General features: G+C 48.2%; 1 protein-coding gene and 1 long non-coding RNA gene across 3 annotated transcripts; one reads left to right on the top strand and one right to left on the bottom strand.

Moving 5' to 3' along the window:
• Positions 1 to 11,912: 11,912 nt before the first annotated feature.
• Positions 11,913 to 16,932, bottom strand: LOC115068919. 2 transcript variants are annotated; one of them, XR_003848260.1, is made up of 2 exons: positions 16,856 to 16,932; positions 11,913 to 12,147 (listed from the first exon to the last, which is right to left on the bottom strand). It is a non-coding gene; the product is annotated as an uncharacterized LOC115068919 (long non-coding RNA). The 2 variants fall into 2 exon arrangements; XR_003848261.1 differs by lacking the exon at positions 16,856 to 16,932 and adding an exon at positions 14,277 to 14,310.
• Ihh (Indian hedgehog signaling molecule) lies at positions 16,388 to 22,835 on the top strand. The gene is made up of 3 exons (XM_008825742.2): positions 16,388 to 17,159; positions 19,486 to 19,747; positions 21,352 to 22,835. The coding sequence occupies exons 1-3, from the start codon at positions 16,845 to 16,847 to the stop codon at positions 22,008 to 22,010; spliced, it is 1,236 nt and encodes a 411-aa protein (XP_008823964.1). The 5' UTR covers positions 16,388 to 16,844; the 3' UTR covers positions 22,011 to 22,835.
• The last annotated feature ends 1,471 nt before the right edge of the window (positions 22,836 to 24,306 follow it).

The following is a 24,306-nucleotide window of genomic DNA, read 5'->3' as shown; positions in this document are numbered from 1 at the left end:
TAATCTTTTTAAAAAATATTTTATTTATTATTTTTATTTTATGTGTATGAGTATATTGCCTGCATGTAAGTGTATCCATGTCATGCAATGCCAGCAAAGGTCAGAAAAGGGCATCGGATCCCCAAGAACTGGGTTTATGGACAGTTGATAGCCACCATGTGGGTGCTGAGAACTAAACCCAGGTCCTCTGCAAGAGCAGTCAGTGCTCTTAACCACTGTACCATCTCTCCAGCCTTCACACTTCATGCTTTTGAGATTACCTATATGTGATCTTTAAGCTGTTCACCTCTCCAGTTCCATTGATGTCTCTGGGTAATGTCTAAACCACCAGCCCCATCCTACAGATTCCTCCTCTGCTTCTCTGCTGTGGCCTGAGCTCAGTCACATTCAGAGACTGCCTGTGAGAGCCCTCTCTATGGTGGCACCAGACACTGATTACTGTCCTCCTCTGCCAAGCTTGGATGTGGGTTTTTTCTGCTCCTAAAGCAGAGAGAGCAGGTTAAACCATAGTGTTGGATGCAAATTACAAGTAGCTTTGGGTATTTGGGCTGAAGTCAGTTCCCATGGGTGGGAAGAAAAGGAATTTGACTCTGCCTTTCTTGAGATAGGGTCTCATGTAACCCAGATTGGCCTTGAACTGTGAACAAGAGGATGACCTTGAACTTCTGATCCTCCTGCCTGTGCCCAAGTACTGGAATCATAAGTGTGTGTGCTAGAGATTAAGTCCAGAACTTCCTATACGTTAGGCAAGCATGCTACCAACTGAGCTACACCCCCAAATTTGACTTTCTTATTCTCCATTCCACTTCAAATAATGTAGTAAGTAGAACTGTTCCATGGAACAGGAACTGACCCCAGAAGTTCCTTAGAACAGAATTGACATGTATAATTAATAGTGTCTACCAGGAAGAAGTATAAAGGCTGTGTAAGCTTAGCATGATGGCTTACACTTATAATTCCAGCACTTGCATGACTGAGACAAGAGGGTTGCCTTGAGTTTGAAGACACCCTGTGCTATAGAGCAAAAGGTCTCAATAGCAAAAAAAGCTACATGGGGCAGGAACAGTCCAAAGGTCACTCTTGGGCACATAGGTTTGTTTGCACAACCCCTTTACTGTCTCTGCTAGGTCTTCCTGTATAGTAAGACCATCTGAAACTTGCTTTTGGGGTAATAGTAGTGAAAGTGAACTCAGTTGTTCACTGGGAACCCTCAGGTAGAGGAAGAGCCAGGGGCAGAACGTGGAGGCCATTTTGGTGTGCTTGCTTCAGAGGGCCTCCTCATCCATGTCTCCTCTCTCACTGGGACTCATGTTTCTGCACTGATGTCAATCCATGGGGAGAGGACCATACAAGCCATGATAAAGTACTAATTATTACAGTAGTTAGAATAACAGTAATAAATTGCTAACATTTATTGAGCAGTTCATGTACCAAGTAGACTGTCTAATAAGCTCCTCACAGCCCTATTTAAAGACACCATTAACTCAATAGGAAACTGGATCTTGAAGTGATTGACTTATTAAAGGTAATGCTGCTAGTAAGTGACAGCCAGGACTGGGTATCAGACAGCTGAGTTCTTTGCGACATTATTACATACATGACTAAAAGCATTTCCCGGAAGGCTTTTGGGTCCACTTCCCATCCTCTACAGCCCTGTATCCTGGACCCTGCTGTCTTGTAGCAGGATGCTCTCCTCCTCACAAGCTCTTCAAGGCAGGAGCCCCTGAAGACTCTGGGATTTATGCCCCTGCCTTTTCTGCTGCCCACTTCTGAGAGAACCACCAAGACACATTTTCCCACTACTAATCACTTTTCTTTACCTGCAGGCTACAGCACCCCAGGGTGTACCCTGTGACAGCCACTGTCATCAAAGTGAAAATCTGTATGTTACCCTGAATAATCCTTCTACCCAACGGCAACCTCAAGCAGGCATTCTCAATCATGAATCTCTTAAAATGGCCAGGAAAATCCCAAGGACATAACTTTGTTCATGTTCTCATAAGACTGTGACTCTTTCAGAGTATGCCTAGTCACCTTTCTTGTTCACTGACCCTGTATTCCAAAGATTGCTCCTGCTTTGGGGATATTGCCCAAATGCGTTTTTTAGGAAAGCATTGCTGCCAGAGGCCCTGGCTCAGGCATCTCTGCCCTGAAGCCTTTACCTGGCGGTTAGGGTGGTATTTGAGAATCATTCATGCCAGGGAAATCCCGCTTTGACAAATTGGCCTAGCCAGGCTGTATTCCAGCCCTGCCCCCTGGCTTGGGCCCCTCCCTGAGGCCCCCAGCCTGGCCCAGCCCCCACTCCCCATGCACATAAAAGGGTCGAATTCTCGTGGCTGCTCCATAAATTTTATTCCGTAAATATTAGTTTTCCCTGTGTTTAATAAAGCAGTGGCCCACCTCCCCGCCTACCCGCCCGCTCCCCGGGGCCGGGGCTGGGGCCAGGGCTGGCTGATGGGAGAAGGGACTCTTTCAATTGCTTTGGAGTATTTTTAGAAAAAAAAATAATATAAGGTGGTTTACAGGAGCAAGCCAGCAAACCAGGAGCAAGGACTTGGGACCTCTAGGAAGTTCCTGCAGCATCTGGGCCTAAAAAGTAGAGAAATAGCGCCACCTAGGTTGCAAGGCCTACTTGGCCCTGCTGGCAGTTCCAGCAGTCAGCTAGGACAGACTCAGCCTGTTCAAAGGGAAGTCCTTTCTACACTCCAGCTGGATAGCACCCCCTTACCTGGTGTCTCACTGGGGTTTCTCAGCACTCTGCAAGCAGAGCCCAAGCTGGGTCGTGGAAAGTCACACTAGAGCCATCCCTTCTCTTGCCCCCAGGAGCTAGCCTCCAGATCCAGGCAGGAGTGTTTTTAAGAGATAGTGAAGTAACTCTGAAGGAAGGGACCTCCTAGTTTCCATCTTCCTTGGAATTCTTGGAGTGGAAGGTGGCAAGGAGTGAGGTCTGTACTTCTGTGCTCCAGACCAGAGAGTTCAGCTTGGCCAGACTAAGGTCTTTGGAGAGCTGCTGCAGAGCACCTTGGGATGCCATCCCTCCTGATACTCAGTCCTACTGATGCTTGTTTGTGTCCTGTGCTGCATTTGGTCTCCCCCCACACACACTTGTATTTCCTTCTTTTCCTTGTTCATTTTAGCCTCCTCCTATTTCCCAAGTCCTTACCACAGCCCCAGGTGCCCCTGTGTATCATGCAGAAATGGCAATGGGAATGGATGGTACAAAAAATTGTACCTTTCCTCCTGCCTGGCCCTGGATTCACTCTCTTTCCTTCATGATGATGCCAGGGACAAGTTCTTCTTTCCTCTTACTTTGTCTTTATGTTCTTCTACTTACAAGACTAGAAAGATTTACTCCAAAGAGTTTAGGGGGAGCCTAGCTCCTCATAATAACTTTTCCTTGCTCTACTTACCCCTCATTGTTGTGTATTAATGTGATCTGTGTCAACAGACACGTTCCCTGTATACTTTTTTGTTTTCCTCTTTTCGTTAGATTATATTCCACAAAAAGGAGTTTTTAACTCTAACTTGGAAAATGTCACTTTCATAGTACTAAACTGTGTTAACTCAGTTTTTAAACCATCAGAATATATTTCTAAGTTCTTCTCTGAATAGTTTCTCTTTTATAATATTGGGGTGAGGGCTGTTCTAAAGACATGAGTGACATACTGCCAGAAAGCCACCAGCCGTGGTTGCTAGTCCCCATTACCTGGAAAAACTTAGAACAGATTATACTAGACCCTTAGTACAAGAGAAACCTCAGGCAAAAGAGGGAAATACATTTTGCAGGGATGGGAGAGTTCCTCTAATTGCTGACCCCAAAGATGCTGTAGGATATTCTTGCTTAAGTTTCTTTATTACTCTAGGTCTCTTCTTTGTTCCCCTGGCCAGGGCCTCAGAAGCTCCTGTTCTGAAGGGAAACATCCAGAAAGGATCAGGTATGCTTGTCTGTGTGTGAGGGATAGCGACCCCAAGGAATCAGAGGGTCTCAAGCATCATCCTCTTTGTCATATCAGAACCCTTTTAGCAATACCTTCCCATCTCTAGATACTGTCTTTATGGAGATCCCTGTGTATCCCCTCAGTTCTGGAGTCTCATTTCTCTACCTTGGCACATGAAATGTCCTTTGATAGAGCCATAGTACTCTAGCAAATGCTCTCTCTTCTGAGTTGCTAAGTCCTGCTCCTGCTCACTTTTTCCATCTGGAGCCCAACAGATCTTTGTTGCTTTCCACACCCTTAGACCCCTTTGAATGAGTGCTGGCCTTTGGGCACCCAACTCTCATGGACTTCTGAGAATCCTGACCAACCTACCAGGGGAACCCGGAAGAGGCATTGAAAGAACTCCAGGGTGTGGGGAGCACATAGCCATTGACTCACCTGGGAAGATTGTGCCAGGATTACTTGTCCTCCTGGGCCAAGGGCCAGTAGTTAAAGGAGCATGCTGTACCACTCTTCCTCTTTGCACTTTGGGGCCCCAAACAGTGGCAGGGCTGGAACTGTGGAGTAGGTCCTGGGGGCTGCTAGGAGTCCCTTCTGAAATCTGGGTGTTGTATTTACTTTTTCATATTGGCAGCTGGAAGGGGAAGCCCATCCCAGCTCGGCATTGTTGTCTAACATGGTTAATCAGATCCTATAATCCTGCTGTGGAAATATTGGGCCTCACTCAAAACAATAGAGACCAAGAATATTGTGGTTAAATTTCAACCAACTGCCTCCCTGGCTTGTTTGCCTAACCCCTACCCCCCTCTCTCGGGCCAGAGTCCTCAAAGCTTTATGGACCCCTGATAGGATCGACAGAAATCAGTGACAGGAGAGGGGAGAATGGAGTAAGGGAAGGACAGTACTCTTGACTGCCACTCCATCCTTTCTTCCCACCCTCCCAGGCCTTGAAGGGTGAACAGGAGTGATAAGAGGGGTTAGAGATGGCGTGGGGTCAAGAACAGTACTGCTGGGACTTGTGGTGTTAAAGAGATTTCATATTCAAGACAAAAAGGACTGCTGCTGTGTGAGCAGGGAAGACTACTAGTTTCGTTATTATTGCCACCTGGTGTTTCCAGGGCACACAGCACTATCACTTGGTCCTGTGTCACATGTAGGAGGAATGGGAAACTACTGCTTGGGAAGATGGAGCATTAATAACCCAATACAACAGTAGATTTATTACTGATATCCTGATGATCTGTGAAAGTTATATTGATGGCCAACTCAAGTGGTTTCATGGTGGTGGCTAGGTCCATTGTGTTGCTGACTTTTATAACTGTGAAGTAAATGTGGCAAGATAATTTAAATAATTCTATCAAGACAAAAGGAATGGATCATATAAAAAGAATGAGCAGTGTGAGTTTTTAGTGGAAGGAAAAGATGCAGTATCTGGATTGTGATCTGTTCAACAAGAGACGAAGATGTTTCCTCTTGCAGACACTAAGGCACTTCAGGTTTGCCCTTGGCTGTCATGCACCCCAGATGCACAGGGCACAGACAGATTGCAGCCACACTACTTTTGGAAGTGTCACCAGTCAATGACGTGAATTACAGTGAGGCCCCAGTTCCAGCATTGTGGACTATTGAACGGTCAAAGTATACATGCATTTTTAGGATTTGAAGAATGGAAACAGCGGAATAGTGCCAAGTGAAACTGTATTAATCTGCTCACACAGGGTGCGGTGGCACAACAGTGAAGAAAATATTTGAAAATATTTTCTCCTGGATGTGCTATATGATGATCTAGGGAGAGCCATGGCTCCTGGGGGACACTCTTCAGAGCCATTGTGAAGTAGGCACTACTTGGTAGAAGCTGATCTTCCCACCAGAAAGACATCTGTTAAGCAAGCGGTTCCTGGGAGTAAGAATATGAAATACACATATGCTTCTGGGTAGGAATCCCCCAAACAACTTAATGATAGGTTTCAACTGGAACTGAAGCAGGTAGATAAACTGGTACCAAAATGATCTAAGGATGATAGAAAGCATATTAACATTTAAACAGTTTAGATGACAATGGAAGGAAGAGTCTCATGGATGCACTAGAGAATGGGATGTATTGCTGATCAGAAAGTAGGATGTCAGAAGCCAAGTAGGTTGGCTAAACCTCATGGTACCCTGGAATTGAATTGCAAATGAAAAAGTCAATGGGAAAACACTTCAGAGTACTACCAAAGAATTGAGAGGACTTGTTGACAAAGTGTTGGGAATTTATAGAAAGCCTCATTTTCAACCAGAAACAGGATTAAGCATGCGTTAACTCAGGTCCCATATATATCAAGCATCCCCACCAACTGGCTTTATGTTACTTGCTGCATGTCTACAGAGACATACCCCTTGTTTTTCAACAAGCCTACAGCACAAACCCAAAGTAGATTTATTTTATTTATTTTTAAATTATTTTTATTTTATATGTATGCGTGTATTGCCTGCATGTAGATAAGTGCACCCATGTCGTGCACTTACAGACAGTTGTTAGCTGCCGTGTGGGTGCTGGAATTTGAACCTGGGTCTTCTACAAGAACAGCCAGTGTTCTTAACCACTGAGCCATCTCTCCAGCCCCCAAAGTAGATATTTAAAGGGTAGGTTTTATTCCCGTAATTTTTTCAAATGTGTGAAATACTGTTATCACAATCACAGTCTGTCTCTCTCTCTCTCTCTCTCTCTCTTTCCCTCTCTTCCTCTCTTTCCCTCCTTACCTTTCTCCCTTTCTCTTATGTATAACTATTATTTTATATCTACTCTCACTAAACTGTGTTTCAGTCATCTATATTTACATGTTAGTTCACAAATCTCTTCCAAGGGTAAATTATCTTCACTTTGAACTTTATAAAAAGTTTGAAAACCATCTTCATGGGTTGGGGCTATAACTCCATGGTAGAGCATCTAGCATGCACAAAGTTCCGAGTTTGATCTCTACATAGCATATTGGGGGAGGTGAGTAAAGTGGGATCTTTGACAATAAAATTGCTTTTTTTAGGGAACTGGAGAGATGGCTCAGTGGTTAAAGAGTACTGGTTGCTCTTGCAGAAGACCGGGTTTGATTCCCAGCATTCACATTGTGGCTAACAACCATCCATAACTGCAGTTCCAGGGGGGATCTGAGGCCCTCATCTGACCTCCACTGAGCCATCTCTCCATCCCCCAAAGTAGATATTTAAAGGATAGGCATTGCACAACATGGGTGCACTTACGTACATACAGGCAATACACTTGTACACATAAAAATAATAAAGTATTAAATAAATAAATTGCTTTTTAAGGAGGAGGAGGAAGAGAAGAGAAAACTACCCTTGATCAAAAAGAAAGTCAAACTCACACACCAAGTCTTCCAATGTTTTATCTTCCTCAATCACAAGGATCTCTGCTCTGTCAGGGGCCTGTTGGACATGTCCGGGCCTCATTCCAAGTTATTCTGTCTATTTAGAATGCTCCTTCCCTAGATTTGTGCTTGAGTGAAACCTTCACTTCTTTTAATGCCCCTTTCCAGTTGCCCCTTTCCAATAAGATCTACACTGATGAGTCTATGTAATGGAGCAAGCAGCCTGCCAACCCTCCCCCTACTTCCCATAAACTGGCTGACTGACCCTCAATTCTTTAGCCCTGGCTAAAGAATTTTGCTCATAGTCCTCAACTTTTTTCTAACACAATGTATATTCTTCACTTGCTTTTAATTATCTGTCTCCCCAACTCCTCCCACTAGAATAAAGCTCCAAAAGGGCCAGATTTCATGTTTTTAAATTTTTTTTTGTTCCAGAACTGTGAGATGGCTCAACAGGTAAAGGCAATTGCCACCAAGCCTGATGAGTTTGATTTCCAGGACCCATGTGGTAGAAGGAGAGGATAGACTCCTGCAAGTTGTCCTCTCTGACCCCCACATGCGCACTGTAGTAGACACACACACACACACACACACACACACACACACACACACACATAATATGTAATAACTTTTTTCTTCCCTCACATCCCAATCACTTAGACAAATTATACATTAAATAAACCTTTTTTGGTTGAGTGAATAAATGAAGATTCACATACATGCCCATTTTCACATCAGTAGGATCTTAGGAATGTTTTATAAGTTTGTGGACATAAGCCAGTGTAGTCTGTATTTGGGGCAATCTGATGTAGAGTGGGAATGGAGGCTGAATATTTTGTATTAGCTATGAGTGTGGTGGAGTGACTGTCAATTCATAGGAACTAAGACTATTAGTAATTAGAAAGCACATGGATATGTGCATTCTTGCTCTTGTTGTCCTTATACCCTCAGGATCCTTTACCGGGAGGACATGGGTCAGAGTGTAGGTGGATGAGTATAAATCTATCTACAGAGAACTGACAGGCACGTCAAGAGAATCCCATGTTTACAGAAGAGTGCTACCCCTTTCTGAACATTCACTGGATGAGTATTTTCCAAGTTTTTTCTCTTAAGCAAATAATTCTAAATAGAGACACATAAAGCTCATTAGTAAACATGTTGTGGTTCATATACAGAAATATGTTTGTAAATCAGTTTTTAAAGTTAGCAAACAAAGTAATGGGTTTCATCATGGCATTTTCTTTTCTCTTTTTATTTATTTTTTTGTCTTTTTGAGACACAGTCTCCCTGTAGCCCTGTAGCCCCAGCTGGCCTGGAACTCATTATGTGGACCAGGCTGGTCTCAAGCTCAGAGAGATTTGCCTGCCTCTGCCTCCCAAGTGCTAGGATTAAAGATATGTGCCACCATGCCCAGCTCATTATGGCATTTTCATACATACATGTCATTGCATTTTGTTCTTATTCTTTCCCCTCCCCACTGTCCCACCTTCTCATCTCTTGCTGGTCTCCTTCCTCCTGGAAAATAGTCTATGTGTCTCCCCGAACATTTCCTCCCACCTGGCTTTTCTTTCACATGCCTCCCATTACCCTCTCGGTTCCCCTACTCCCCCCTCCACTTCTTTGATTTTTGTGATACTGGGGATTGAACAAGGGACTTGCACATGCTAGGCAAACACTCTACCACTGAACTATATCAATCCTTTCTTCTTTTTCTTTTGAGATGGGGTCTCATTGGCTGGCAACTTTCTGTTGTTCTGCCTCAGCCTCCTGAGTAGGTGAGACTGTAGGTGTCAGAAATGTATTTATATGTATGTCTATCTGCAATCTGCAAATGTCTCTTTATAAGATGAATTTCCTGCCATCATCATCTTTGATTTGAGGGGTAAACACTCTTTGTAACTAATTCTTCTGCCTTTCCTTACATTTTCAAAGTCATCAAAGCAAGGTCTTTAATGCCTGGGTCTCTCTGAAGTGCCTTGTAATGAGCTTATTGTTTGGCCAAAAGTAACTTGACATTCCCATTTCCAATCAATTGTTCGTTTTGAGTGGCCCTAATTGGATCTCTAAATGTGTTCTGGTCTGATCTGAAAGTTGAAAGAGAAGCATACCTCTTCCATATGGGTCTTTTTTGGTAGAGTTTCTAACCTCTTTAAAATATCAACAATAGAAGTCAAAGTGATCCCAACCAGTTGGGGAAATAGAGGGCTTAAAAGCCTAAGAGGTAACAACTCTTGAAAGGAAAAAACAGTTCCCTAGATTTCACAGAGAAAATGATTGACTTGAATAGAGGTCAGTAACCTAGCATGTTTGCCCTGGGAGTCACTCACCAAGAAAGCATGTCATTGTGGAGTCACACAGGTCTGGATTCCAACTCCCATTCCCTCATGTGCAAGCTCTGAGCCAGCCTTGCACCTTTTGTGAATGGTTTCCTCATCTGTACAATTAAGATAATGGTGTCAACTTTCCTAAGCCTTTTGTGAAGGTTGATGCAATGGCATTAGGACCCCCTTGACCTAGTGGTCATGCCACTTGGCTCTTCAACCTTGCTAGGACTATCATTTCGTTTGTCCCACACCTTTTCCCAAGTACCTTTTTCCTTCATTGCAGTCATTCCTTCCTCTCCTTCATTAAAAAACTGATTTTTTTTTTCAAGCCAGATGTGGTAGTGATGCCTTTAATCCCAGCATTCAGGAAGCACAAGTAGGCAGATCTCTTGGATCAAGAGGTTTCTAGTCCTGGGCTAATTGTTTCTTAATTCTATATTCGCCTAGATCAAGTTCATTTTATCTGTTAATCTGTCTGCTTTAGAAAGCACTCCTCTGTGCTCATTTATGAGTGGCATTCATAGTTTTGTAATTTCCTTTCATTGTAATGGCGTATCTGGGGTGGGGGATGAAATAGTAAATGTCTGAGGACAAAAACTGCATCTTCTGCTTTTCCATTTGCATTCTCTTTTCCTACATGCCTGTTATACTACTGTGTCCAGGTAGATGCTCCCTAACAGAAAGATGCAGGGCCGGGTGCTGGGAGATAGCTCAGTGAGTAAAGTGCTTGCCACACAAGCACGAAGATCTGAGTTTGAATCTTTAGAACCCACATAAAGTTGGGTTAGGTAGCACATACCTGTAATCCCAGTGTTCCTACAAGGAGATGGGAAGTGGAGCCTGAAGAATCCCTGGAAGCTTACAAGCCATCTAGCCTGGTATACCCCCAAGAGACCCTGACCCAAATAAGGTGGAAGGCAAGGACCAATGCTTAAGATTGTCCTCTGATTGCCACATGCACTCCATGGCACACCCACACGCACACAACTGGTTAAATAAAGAAATATACAGGGTCTATTCATGTCCACTGCTGTCCAGGGCACACATAACCAAGCACCCTCAAGTACATCCCCCTACCCCCTAGGCAGATCATGGGAGCCAGAGGACTACTACCATCCTAGTAAATCCAGCGGACGATAGAACCAACTTACACAGAACATTTGTCCTTGATTGTTTATGTTTTTCAGCCTACAACTCTATGAGGTAGGAGGTTTGTTGTTTGTTTGCTTGTTTGTTTGTTTGTTGAGGCAGGCTCTTCCAATGTCAATAGCTGGAATCCATGATTCTCTTGCCTTAATTTCCCAAGTGCTGAGATTGCAGGCATGTAGCACCATGCCTGGCATTATTCTCATTTATGAATGAGAAGACTGAAATTCAGAAAGGTCGCACAGGTGGAAGGTAGCAAAGACAATGTTCTGCCACCTCCTGGTCTAGTGCTGTTTCTACTGGGTCAGAGCTGCTGTGCACTGAGTCACTGAAGGACATTTGACTAATTGCGTTCCTGAAACTTCTCTGGTTGTGGCCCAGCACCATTGAGTTTGTAGCTGGATTAACCTAGTCAAGTGGCAGAATTGGAGGAAAATACTACTTTAGCAATATGGATCCTATGCAGTTCCTATGTGGATATGAATATATATTATATGCATATATATATGACTATATCATATTCTATAAATACATTATATTTGTACTATAATATTAAAACTCAGATTTACTAAAAATGCCAACATGATGGTCTACTAAACATATTTAAGTTATCAGGTTCTATGATATATTTTCCAATCCTTTAAAAAAATTAATATTTTTATTTTATTTTATGTGTATAAATGTATTGCCTGCATGAATGTAAGTGCACCCAAGTTGTGCACTGCCTACAGAGGTCAGAAGAGGGCATCAGAGTCCCTGGAACTGGAGTTAAGGATGGTTGTTAGCCATCATGTGGGTGCTGAGAACTGAACCAGAGTTCTCTGCAAGAGAAGCCAGTGCTCTTAACTACTGAGCCATCTCTTCAGACCTCCAATTCTTTTTTAAAAAACATTTTTATTATGTGTGTGTGTGTATGTATGTGTCTATACATGCCATGGTACATGTATATATGTAGAAGTTAGAGGACAACTTGTGGGAGTCAGTTCTCTCCTTTTATCTTGTGGATCCCACAGATTAAATTCAGTTTGTCAGGCTTGGCAGTAAGTGTCTTTACACACTGATCCATCTCCCCAGCCCCTTCAATCCTTTTACAACCTGTTTTTCTCACTTTTGCTTTTACAGACAAGAAAAAAGTGATATTTCTGAAGCAATAGCTTTTTATTTGTTCTTTTCCAAAATAGAGGTGACTGAGGGGTAGATGAGATCTAAAGGTGAAAGAAGAAAGCAGCTTTGCCAGAAAGCTCAGGACTCATGTGTGCCGTTCCCTGACGAGGCTGTCACTGCTGTTCAGTCCTGAGGATGAGGTTGAGATGTCCAGACCATTGGTGCCTCCAGAGTGGCATATCTCAGTTATCCAGTTTTAATGCTGGCAGCCTGGCAGTGATCAGAAAAACTGTCAAGCTTTGTTTAATAAGGTTCAGAACTGGCCCCGTTCAGAAGCCACCCTGCATCTACTGAGCAGCTAAGAACACAGGCAGCCAAGAAATGATCTAAGTTCTTAAGGCTCTGACTTGAATTCAAAGTGCTCCAGGTTGTCAGGTATGGTGCCTGCAGTCTTAGCACAGAGGAGGCAAGAGGATTGCCAATTCAAGGCCAGGCTAGGCTACATAGTGAGACCTTGTCTCAAAAACAGAAACAAAAATAAAAACAAAACAAAAAATCAAATAAAAAGTGTTCCAGGTCACTGCTAGAGAAATCCTTTTTTTTTTTTTTTCTTCCAGTGCTGGAGATTGGACTGAAGGCCTTATGAATGCTGGCAAATATTCTACTAAGCTGTATACCCAGCACTAAAAACTACCTTCCTCCTGTGGTCCCCCTTCCCTTCCATGTTGTTATATTGTGGAATGAACTTAAAGGTTCAAACATGGCCTAGGCAAGCACTCTATTACTGAGCTATATCGCCACCCCTAAAATAATGTTTGATTTCCTTCCTTCCTTCCCCCCTTCTTTCCTTTTTTTTCAAGACTGAATCTCACCTATATAACCCAGGCTATCCTTGAACTCTGGATCCTCCTGTTTCCACTTCCTAAATGCAGCCATTACATGTATGTACCACCATACCAGACACACTATAGAAATGATGCTTTTGATTCACCTGCATTCCCCTGCCTGCCCACCTTCTTCTCATGAAGACAATTGGACTGGCTACTAATTCATATTTAAGGTTCAGGTCTTTTGTTTATTTGTTTGGGACAGGATCTCATATAGTCCAGGCTGGCCCCTTGCTGTTTAAGTAAAGATGACCTTGAACTATTGATCCTCTTGTTTCCACTTTCCAAGTGCTAAGTTTATGAGCATGTGTCACCACACCTGGCTCAAGAATCAGATCTTGAAGCACCATTATGTCCTGAGAGAAGAGCACAGCTTTGGAGTATAAAAGTTCTCCAACCCCCCCTTCTCCTCTCTCTCTCTCTCTCTCTCTCTCTCTCTCTCTCTCTCTATCTCTCTCTTTCCTCTTCTTGTTTTCAATATAAACAACTCTCTATCCCCCCTTCCTTTCTCTTTCCCTCTTGACAGAATTTCACTATGTAACCCTAGATGGCCTGGAACTCACTATGTAGATCAGGCTGACCTTGATCTACCTGCCTCTGCCTCCCAAGTACACAACCCCACCCAACTTCAAATTCTTTGGGTTCAAAATTTAAGTGTAGGCCGGGTGTGGTGGTGCACGCCTTTAATCCCAGCACTCGGGAGGCAGAGGCAGGCGGATCTCTGTGAGTTCAAGGCCAGCCTGGTCTATATAGTGAGTTCCAGGACAGCTGGGGCTACAGGGAGACCCTGTCTCAAAAAGACCGAAAAAAAAAAAATTAAGTGTAGCTTAACAAGTAATCACTGGCAACTTACTTCTAAAGCTTAGAGTTGTAGATTTGTAAAATGAGAGTAATGATTGCAGGGCCTGGGACTAAGCATGCAGCTCGTAGTAGAGCTTAGCAGGTGCTCAGCATGTGAGGACCTGGGTTCAATCCTTACACACCACACACACACACCATCATCACCACCACCAACAACAACAACAATAAAACCCAACAATCTGTGCATAGAGGGACAGAGAAGTAATTGTGGAGATTTTACTAGTAAGGTAAAGCAAAGATTTGGGACATGTGACCTCTACCATGTGCTTCTGGCAGTGCACACATCTTCAGTCACTGCACTAAATGATCAGCCTGGCCGAGGAGCACTGAGTCTTAGTGAAGCCCAAGCTCAGCTAAGGAGGCAGCGCTCTGCAGAAGCATACCTGATGCCCAGCATAGCTCCACTGCCTAAGTAGATGTTATTTGCCACTAGCTGGACCTTTACCAACTTGTATACAAAAGGATAAGAATCACAGTTTAAAAGAAATGAGAGGACAAATGGCAAAGCCAACACACTAGAACTTCAGAAAGAATGCTTTTTAAAAAATTTGTTCATACATGTATACTATGAAATATGAACATATCCCTCCCCCCATTTCTCCCTGTGTCGGGGGTGGGGGCGGGGAAACAGTCTGGGATGGTGACACATACCTTTAAGTCCCAGCACTCAGGAGGCAGATACAGGTAGATCTCTGTGAGCTTGAGGCCAGCCTGTTCTACATAGTGAGTTCCAGGCCTGCTGGGGCTACAGGGAGACCGTGCCTTAAACAAATGAAAAAGAAATTAAAGATTACATCAAACAATGGGAAAGATAAGAAGAAAGTCTATGGGGTTTCCTTTTGGGAACTCCATAAAACCAGAGAGCCTCTGTTTGGTTTGGAAAGTACTGACTTGCTGAGTTGTCTGCCCCTGAAATTTAAAGGGTATAGAGGGGAAGGGATAAGAATATTGCAGGACTCGTTCTTGAAACCTGGAAAATACAAGTTAAAACTCTTGGAAAGATTTCAAAGGAAAGAAGCAGCACTCATCTATGACTGGGAAACAATCTGAATACTAATGTGAGAATGCTGGTGCGGGGGTTGGGGGGGTTGGGGGGTGCTGAGGCTGGGTGATGTGCTGGCCTCGGGAGGAACCAAGGCAGTCCCAATGGTCCAAATTCTTTCCCAAAAATTCTTTCTCAATTTCCCTGTGTGGGCCATTTCAATACCAAGTACTTGGATTAAGCACTCTCTTTAGTACTTTCCCATTCTGAATTTGAATTCACAAAACTGAGCCAAAAAGCTGGGGATAGTGGCTCATGCCTGTAATCCCAGCACTTAGGAGGCTGAAGCTGGAGGTCTGCTTGGGCTACAGTGTGAGTTCCAAACCAGCCTGGGCGACAGTGTGAGACCCTGTCTCAAAACAAAAAGTGATCCCACAGGCCCAGTTGTGTTGGATAGATGAAACCTGCACTGAGAAAAAGGTCAATGTCTTGACTTAGGTCAGGGCTGGGCTCCAGCAGCCCCAGGGGTCAAATCTCTGCTCCTCAGTCACTTGCAAGTTTCTTATCTGAACTTCAATATCCTTATTTTAAAATGGGGATGATAATAGCTCATTTGACTGATGTGGGTTTAAATTAGGTAACAAGCAGAACACAGGAGAATAATAGTCCCTAGGTCTCAGAAACATACATACCAGTAAGATGTATTAATATTGGAATAATAAGTTTTAAACTTTTACTTCTTATTTTTAAATTTATTGAATTTGTGTGATATGTTGCAAAACCAACTCATGTAGTTTGGCCTTGTAGTTGCAGTTTGGTTTACACACTTGCCTCTTCTTGTTTGATCAGTATAGGTTCTAATTCACTCAGCTTTCCTGAATGTCCTATTAAAATACACAACCCATGTTCCCTTCCCTAACCGCCTCTACCAATACATGCCGCTCTCTCTTTTGTGAAGAAGTAGTGTTAAGAGCGGGATCTCTGTGCAGTGCCTGTATGCAGGTGGTTTTGGATCCATTTGACTTTCTTATCCAGCTCCAGCTCCTGGGGTCATTGCTGCCTGTCGCCCATGCGCAGACCGTGCTCCTCAATCTCTGCGGATGTCCCCATTTTAGCTGCTTATCTGAGTCTCGTCCTATCACGTTGCAATTTTATCTTGCTTATTTTAACAGTGTTTCCAACTTGGAAACCCCTATTGACTCTTGACAAGGCTGCACTGCCCATCTTCCAGTTCCAAACGGGGCAGGTATGGAGTTGTGGAGTATGCATCAGGTCAATACAGAACCCAGCTCCGCCAAGCTGAGAGAAGGGCATGTTGCCTAGGTCAGGGTGAGGCACCAGGTTGTGAGCAGCCTCCTGCCTTAGGGTTTGCTTCCCCGCAGGGAACACTGTAGGCGGCTGTGCGGTTCGGCCACTGCCCCCCGCCCCTTGCGTCCGGTTGCGCCGTGGGTTGCGGTCTCTGTGGGGGTGGCAGCTCCTGTCCAGGAGGTTTGCGCCCGGCGGGGCTCCCGGGAGCCGCGAGGCCAGACCAGGGCGGGGTGAGGCACGTCCGGGCGTGGAGGACAAACGCAAGCAGTGCTGGGGGCGCAGAGGGCAGCGGGCGGGCGGACGCGCGGCCAAGGAGTACGCGGGACGAGAGCTGGCTAGCCTGGGGCCGCCCGCCCGAGGGGGAGGAGGCTGTACCGCCCTTGCTGCAGGTTCGCTGTCGGGCGCGCAGGAGGCAGGGACATGGGATAGGGTGCGGTCTGCGCGGGGAGCCCGGATCTCTTGCATTTCCCCTCTCACTCGACCCCGGGCTGCGCCGCAGACGGCAGCAGCTCCCGCTCCGCCCGAGCCTCTTGACCGCCGGGCCGGGGTGCTAACCGCGGGTCCCTCCAGCCCACTGGCCCGGCCAGCCCAGCCCAGCCCGCCGGCCCGCAGTCCTGCCGCCCGCCGCCCCCCGCCGCCGCCGCGTTGCCAAAACAAACGGGCCGGCCTATTTATTGGCTGCCGGCGAGCCGGGCAGCTCAGAGTCGAGGCGCCGAGGGGGACAGCACGCCGCCACCAGCCAGGGCCCCAGGCCCCCGCCCCGCACCTGAGTCCCGCCGGCTTTGAGCCGCGCTGCTCTGCCCATGGCGCCCCCGCCTGGAGTCCCCAGGAGCCACCCAGACGCCTGAGGCCCCGCAGCGCTCCCACCCACCCGTCCACCCATCAGCCCACCAGGCGCCTCGCCCGCAGCTCTCCCGGGCTCCCTGGCCATGTCTCCCACCTGGCTCCGGCCCCGACTACGGTTCTGTCTGCTCCTGCTGCTGCTGGTGGTGGTGCCGGCGGCGTGGGGCTGCGGGCCGGGCCGGGTGGTAGGCAGCCGCCGGCGGCCGCCGCGCAAACTCGTGCCGCTTGCCTACAAGCAGTTCAGCCCAAACGTGCCAGAGAAGACCCTCGGCGCCAGCGGGCGCTACGAAGGCAAGATCGCGCGCAGCTCAGAGCGCTTCAAGGAGCTCACCCCCAACTACAACCCCGACATCATCTTCAAGGACGAGGAGAACACGGGTGCCGACCGCCTCATGACCCAGGTGAGCGCGATCGATCCTCCCAGCGCGCCATCGAAGCACCGCCACCTGTCCGGCCCTATCCTCCCGCCTGGCACCCTTTCTCTACTGCCTGGCACGCCCCCTGGCACCTGCCCCTCTTGTCAAGCCCGGCCGTCTTTCTGCCCGAGGCCGGCTAGTGAGGGAACCCCGCGGGAGAGTTGGCATCCCGGGATACGCCAGGAGGCTTTGAGAGGAACTCCCTGCTGCCAAGCCCCACAGCTCAGCAGGTTGGCGGGCGAAATGCTGGCAGCTCAGGTCAGAGCCGGCACCCGAAGGTACCTTGACGTGGCTGCCCCTTGAGCCTCCTGGGCCCACGCAATCCCTCCTGGCCTAACATTTCTCAGGGCTGCACCCTTGTCATTTTCAAAGCCATTTGGCGCCCCGGAGGCGAAGAAGCTCCGGGCACGAGGGGAGCCTTTCCTCCCCTTGTGCTCTTGGTTCGCTGCTGTGCCTTCTGGGGCTGTGTCCTGACTGGGTCTAGGGTTAAGGAACAGCAGGGTAGAGTTTAGCGTGGAGGCAGAGGTAGGAAAGGGGAACCCGCCGGGCTAGCCCACGTGTCTGTCGCAAGGGCTGAGCGGCGGCGCGGTTGCGGTTAAAGGGTGGGGTGCTGGAGCCTTCGGGCTCCGAGACCTAAGTTGGGGGATCCCTGGGCCTGGTGGCATTGATGAGAAGGACTGGAAATAGGAGAAGGGATGCCTAGGAAGGCGGGGAGCCCAGCTGACACGAATCTCTGAATGTTCAGAGCAGAACCTGAGCTCCGCCAGACCTCAGGGTCGCAAACTTCCTTCCCTGAAGCCTGGTGCACCAGGAGAGAGACCTACGGTCCTTTCCTCTGGGGACTCTCCGGTCATTCCCTGTAAATGGGCGATTGACTTTCTAAATCCTTTAGGAAGAGCAGCTAAACCATGGCCTTCAAGCAAGCGCCCTGGCGCCGCGGCCGGCCGGCCGATGTCGGGGCCGAAGGTTGGCTGGTGGCCGGGCCGGGCTGGGCGCCGAGGAATGCAGATAAGGATCCGGGCCACAGGCTGGGCAATCATTGACAGCGAGCGTCCAGGCTCTGCACTCGAAGGAGGGGGCAGAACGGGAGAGACGGGCGGGAGCTGGGTTCTCCGGGCGGGCTTATGTGGGGGACCACACGGATCTGATCTGGAATGAGCTCACGGAGCTACCTCCGGGGGCAATAGCACCCCCAAACCGGGTTGCACGGCCGGGAGGACGGACCAGGTCTTGGATTATAGTCACTGTTGGTTCCTGGGAGGCCTGAGTCCAAGGGTCTGTGGGGCCGGGGCTCCTTGGGGCGGAGGTAGGTTGAGACTTGGGCTGTCACACTTGGCCGGGGGCCCTTCCACATCGGTGTCCAGGACTGGTGGAGGGCCCCGTAACCCGGCAGGTGGAAAACCCCACTTCCTTCCCTCAGTAAACTGCATGGTCCCTTGGACTCCAAGGACCGAGGACACAGGGAGAGGCAACCACTACGGATCATCTCTGGAGCCCTTATTCCAGGGCACAGCTCTACCCCCACCCTATGCGTTGAAGATCGGGAGGCTATGGAGCCAGTTTCCTGAGATCAAAGACTTAGTTTCTCAGGTCTCTTCCCACATAAGGTCAATGTACCCTGATGAAAGTGGGGAGAGCTCCTGTGCCCCTTTCGGAGGGAAACCCTCGGGCCTGTCAAGTGGGTGGAGTACTGATTCTCTGCCTGCTATATCTCCAGCCAAGGCAGGCAGGCTTGGGATCATGAGGGTCCCAGAAAAAATGCGTTGTGGCACTTGCTGGGGGGATACAAGTGAGCCTGGGATATCCCTCCAACACAACACATCCCCTGACTTATGCTACTGTGGGGTCTGCACCTGCCCTGCAGGAAGGGTTGTGTCCAGGGGCCTCAGCCCTGAGGCTAGGGTGACACCTACTGGGCACCTCTGGCCTTGCATGCCTAGCAGGTCAGCCCTCAGGCAGTGGATTGTTAGAGCCTCCTCCCTTCCTAGGGGTACTCACTCTAGAGCCTAGGCAAAACTAAGGACCACCGGGCTCTGGTTCACGAAGAGAGAAACCAAAGGCCAAGCAGGGGAGACAGAGCCAAACACCAGCTGCTCAAGTACTGTCCAGATTTGTGGCAACTAGTTCCCTGGGGTCTCCTGGCTACTGGAATGGGAGAGCACATTTAGAGTTCTTTATTCCTAAGGAAAAGGGGCAGAGATCGTCTTGGGTTTCCCAAGTCCCGTGGGTGCTGTGATAGAGTTGGGGGAGCTGCTGTCACCAGGGCCTGGTGGGCTTCTATTCCTAACTCAACACACTTTATTGCCCACAGCGCTGCAAGGACCGCCTGAACTCGCTGGCCATCTCTGTCATGAACCAGTGGCCAGGTGTGAAGCTGCGAGTGACTGAAGGCTGGGATGAAGATGGCCATCACTCAGAGGAGTCTTTACACTATGAGGGCCGTGCAGTGGACATCACCACCTCAGACCGTGACCGCAACAAGTATGGACTGCTGGCACGCTTGGCAGTGGAGGCCGGCTTCGACTGGGTGTATTACGAGTCCAAGGCCCACGTGCATTGCTCTGTCAAGTCTGGTGAGCCGCTGCCTGGGGCTTGGGCCAGGGGTCGGGACCGCAGGGCATGGGCAGGCCGCAAAAGACCTGCTAGGGCCAAGAAGGTGAAGATGACTGCTGGGGGATGGAGGCAGGGACCCTGGGGAAGAGGATTTCAGCGGCTGCAGCGGCGCTCCCCAGGGCTGCTTTGGACTACCTGCTCCTCCAATGTCTGGTAGTGTCAACCGCAGGAGCCTAGGGAGACAGGGCTTTCCCAGTACCACTAGGTACTGATATGGTGGTCCACAGTCCAGAACCTGCCACAGGAAGTGCAAGACAGAGCAAGTTGAAGAGATGGAGGAAACCAGGCTGGCATGTGCCACTGCTGCCCACCCCTCATCCACCCCCAATCCAGGCAGAACAAGGCATTGGTGGGGCCAGCAGCGAGTGTATCCAGATACCAGAAAGCCTGACCAGCAGCCCCAGAGGTTCAGAACCTACCACTCAGCTGCAGGTCAGGTCTCCCAATGGGGTGCAGGCATCCCCAACCTCTCCCCCAGACACCTGAAGTTGGAGATTTTGGGGTAAAGCCCAAAATAAACAAAGTGGACTTAATAAAGTGGATTTTCCCAGATTGGCCGCCTTGTTGATCAGAACTGGCAGGCTCTGGAGCCTTGCCTCTCCTTCCATCCCCAAGTCTCACCATTGTCCCCATCACTTACACTGAGTCCACTCATGAATGCTTCATATAGTTCTTGTGTGCACCCCACTTGGCAACAGGCTTCACCCTCTATGTGGGTACCATATAGTAGTCACACTCACAGACTGGCACACTAGACCAGCCCTGCTTTGGGATAGTTTTGATCCACCTAGATTCACAGGGGTGATCTTACCAGCCCCTCCAGACACAGCCTGACTCTTCCAACTGGGTGTACTTCAAGTCACATCTAGCTTCACCTATAACACTGACCCAAGGTCAGCTCCCCAAGTGGCCATTTCTTCTCACTACTACTGACCCCTAAATACTGTCCTCCATCCCATCTTATGCTACTGTGTCCTGTCCCTGCACAAGGGACAAGTACATGAACTGAAGACGATGATTTTTGTCCTTGTCATTGACCCAGCCCTGACCATTCACTCTGAGGATGCCCCAGGAGCCCATGTTTGTCCCATGGACTGGCCTTCCTCTCACTTCTATATACTTAAAGGGCCAGCTTTGTCCCAGAACTTGGAATGTCAGTCTGGGAGGGCAGCTTCTTGGAAGTGTTTGAGCAAGTGGTAGAACAGGCCCTCTAGACCACAGAGGAGCTAAGTGACTTCCTTCTTGGGGTTGGGTCATAACTGAACAGTGGCTCAGCTGATCTCCAGCCTCTGACTCTTTCACAGCACCATCACAATGTGAACAGACAGGAGCTTCACCATTGGTCAGGGGTTGGGCTGGGGTGCAGAGGGACAGAAGATCATAGTGTGGGTTGGGGTGGGTTAAGCCTGCATGGGAAGTCAAACAGAAGCTGGGGTATGGTGATGGGAGGGTTTTCAGGGAGCAAGAGCAGCTCTTTCTGGGCTAAGGTAGCTAAGTAAAGAGTACTGTGCCTGGGAATATGAGTTCCTCAGCAGTAACATCTTCATGTCCCTTCTTCCTACAGAGCATTCTGCTGCAGCCAAGACAGGCGGCTGCTTCCCTGCTGGAGCCCAGGTGCGACTAGAGAATGGGGCACGTGTGGCCCTGTCAGCCGTGAAGCCAGGAGACCGGGTGTTGGCCATGGGGGAGGATGGGAATCCTACCTTCAGTGACGTGCTCATTTTTCTGGACCGTGAGCCAGACAGGCTGAGAGCTTTCCAAGTCATCGAGACTCAGGATCCCCCACGTCGGCTTGCACTCACACCTGCCCACCTGCTCTTCATTGCTGACAATTACACAGAACCAGCAGCCCACTTCCGGGCCACATTTGCCAGCCATGTACAGCCTGGCCAATATGTGCTGGTGGCAGGGATGCCAGGTCTGCAGCCTGCCCGGGTGGCAGCTGTTTCTACACATGTGGCCCTTGGGGCCTATGCTCCACTCACAAGGCATGGGACATTGGTGGTGGAAGATGTGGTGGCTTCCTGTTTTGCAGCTGTGGCTGACCACCACTTGGCTCAGTTGGCCTTCTGGCCCCTGCGACTATTTCACAGCTTGGCATGGTGCAGCTGGACCCCAAGTGAGGGTGTGCACTGGTACCCTCAGCTGCTCTACCGCTTGGGGCATCTCTTGCTAGAAGACAGCAGTTTTCACCCGCTAGGCATGTCTGAGGCAGGAAGCTGAAAGGACTCTAACCACTGCCCTCCAGAACTGCTATGCTGGATTTCCAAAGGCCTCCTCATCAGGAAGGCTTTGACCCTGGAAGGCACCTGAGCTGAGGATACTGGTCCCTGTCCTCTGCTCCAGAGTGGAGATACTATTGAGACTTGACTAGGCAATGCTGGGTACTCCACCCCCATCTTGGTATAATGGTAGAGTTGCAAGCTGAGCTGGTAAGGGTGTAGTAGGTGCTCCTTTCTTGGAGACTTTGAGACCCAGCTAGCCCTCACTGCGATTCTTCACACCTCATTTCCCTGTATGGGAATATCCATTCCATCTGTCTTTAGACTGCTTACTCCAGTGTCTCTCCAGGCCTGGGTTTGTGACTTCACTGCTGGTAATACACAGTAGTGTGAAGAGAGTCTGCCCACAGGTGGGCTTGCACCTCAGTTGATGCTGCTAGATTTTCTGGGAGCCAGCAGGGACCTGACTGGACTCTGCCTCCTAGAACTGAGAAGGCCACAGCCAGCCTGGCCATCTTGAGGCATGACCTTCTCTGCTGGCCACATTCCTCCAGACACATCCTGAGTCTGTTGCTGTCAATGGGCAGAGTTCTCTGTTCCAGTCAATGTGACCATAGTACCTGGGACTGGGGGAGGAGACGTGGATGTCCTTGCCACCCCTTCTCAGGCTAAGCTCCCTTTTCTGCTGAACCACAATCCCCACCCCCTCCTCCAGTCTGTCTCCCCCACCTTATTTATTGTCATGGAGGGGGAAACCCATGGGAGAATTTTGGGAATGTTTTGGTCTTTCCTTCCTTTTGTAATAAAAATTATTTAAGTTGTTACAGCCATGGGATCCAGGATGCTGAGTGGGGATGCCAATGTGTGCTTAGCTGGAGTGACGGACAGATTATCTAGGGTTTGCTTTCCTTCTTGGTGCTATCTCCAAGGCAAACCTCAGAGTTCCCACCCTCTGCAGGCCCTTTCTCATCTAGCAGAGGTGAATGGGACAGGGCTTTCACATGCTTTTCCCTAAACATGACTGTAGCAGAGAGAGAGCTAAGGTAACTAATATATGATCACTCCATACACCCAGAATCATGTTACTGTACCTTCAGGTCATTCTGCTTCCTTTGATCCTCTAGGGTCTGAGTTTTGGACTCTTTCTTTTGGTAATGGGCAGTGGTATGAAAAGAGTCTATGGAATTCATATTCATCTGTGGCCCACTCTGACTTCTTGGGGAAGTCAGAGGTCTCTAAACTACCAGTTGTCAACCCTCAGAATTACCTGGGAAACTTATTTAAAGGAGATTTTCTACTTTAATTCCAGGATTCTGTCTTAATATAGCTCCAGTGTGAGGCCTGGGAGCTTATTTTTACAAATACTCCAAACCTATCAGATGGTCTGTGGATATTCGTTAGCTTTTTGAAAACCAGGAGAAAAGCAGAAGAGGAAAGGGTTTATTTTGGCTCACAGTTTCAGAGATTTCATTCAAAGTCTGCCATCTTCATTGCTCTGAGGTGAGACAGAACACTATGGAGGAGAGGGCATGTGGAGCAGAGCTCCTCATCTCATGGCATCTGAGAAACAAAAAGCAGAAGGATCTGGGTTAAGGCGTGCCTCCAGTCACCTACTTCCTGCAAGTAGACCCCACCTCCTCATAGTCCACTCAGTTTTGAATTCATCATTTATGAAGTTAGTGCCACCATCTGGGGCCAAATTTTCAGCGTATGAGCCTCTTGGGCAGACATTTCATATCTAAACCATACTACTACAGAGTGCCGCTTAGTCTGGAAAAGACCCAGTTTGGTGCCAAAGCAGAACGGTGCCCTGCACTTCCCAGTCCCACCATCCTAAGGCAAATTTTCCTGTATGACCACAGATCAGGTGAGGAGAAATAGGCCACCATGTTCAGGGAACACCATGGAAACTGGAAAATGCTATCAATCAAGGTTCCTGAGCTGGGCAAGATGGCACGTGCCTATAATCCTAGTACTTGAAAATCTGAGGCAAGAGGGTTGTGAATTGGAGATCAGACCAACTGAGACCCAGTTTCAAAACTAAACAAATAAATATCTTTAGCTGGATATGGTGGAACATGTCTGTAATCCCAGCACTTAGGCAGTGGCAAGAGGATTGCTAAACATTCTAGGCCAGCCTTGTCTACACGGTAAATTCAAGGTCATCCAGGGCTACAATAGTAAGACCTTGACTAAAAAATAACATGCAATCACTGCCCTTGGAGTCTGTGTCATAAGTCCCCACAGGCAGTAACAGTAACTGCTATCATCTAGTGAAGACTATGGCCAAGTACTAT

This window comes from Nannospalax galili, unplaced genomic scaffold (assembly GCF_000622305.1).
Source record: "Nannospalax galili isolate Female #2095 unplaced genomic scaffold, S.galili_v1.0 scaffold127, whole genome shotgun sequence".
Taxonomy (NCBI): Eukaryota; Metazoa; Chordata; class Mammalia; order Rodentia; family Spalacidae; genus Nannospalax; species Nannospalax galili.
The sequence above is the reverse complement of the archived record's forward strand: the minus strand, read 5'-3'. Positions and strand labels throughout refer to the sequence as shown.

Bases quoted from the DNA above. Each gene is read 5' to 3' on its own strand.
- Ihh (XM_008825742.2), top strand. From the start codon at position 16,845: ATGTCTCCCACCTGGCTCCGGCCCCGACTACGGTTCTGTCTGCTCCTG. The intron at 17,160-19,485 runs GTGAGCGCGATC...TATTGCCCACAG, and splicing joins CCGACCGCCTCATGACCCAG to CGCTGCAAGGACCGCCTGAA. The intron at 19,748-21,351 runs GTGAGCCGCTGC...TTCTTCCTACAG, and splicing joins GCATTGCTCTGTCAAGTCTG to AGCATTCTGCTGCAGCCAAG.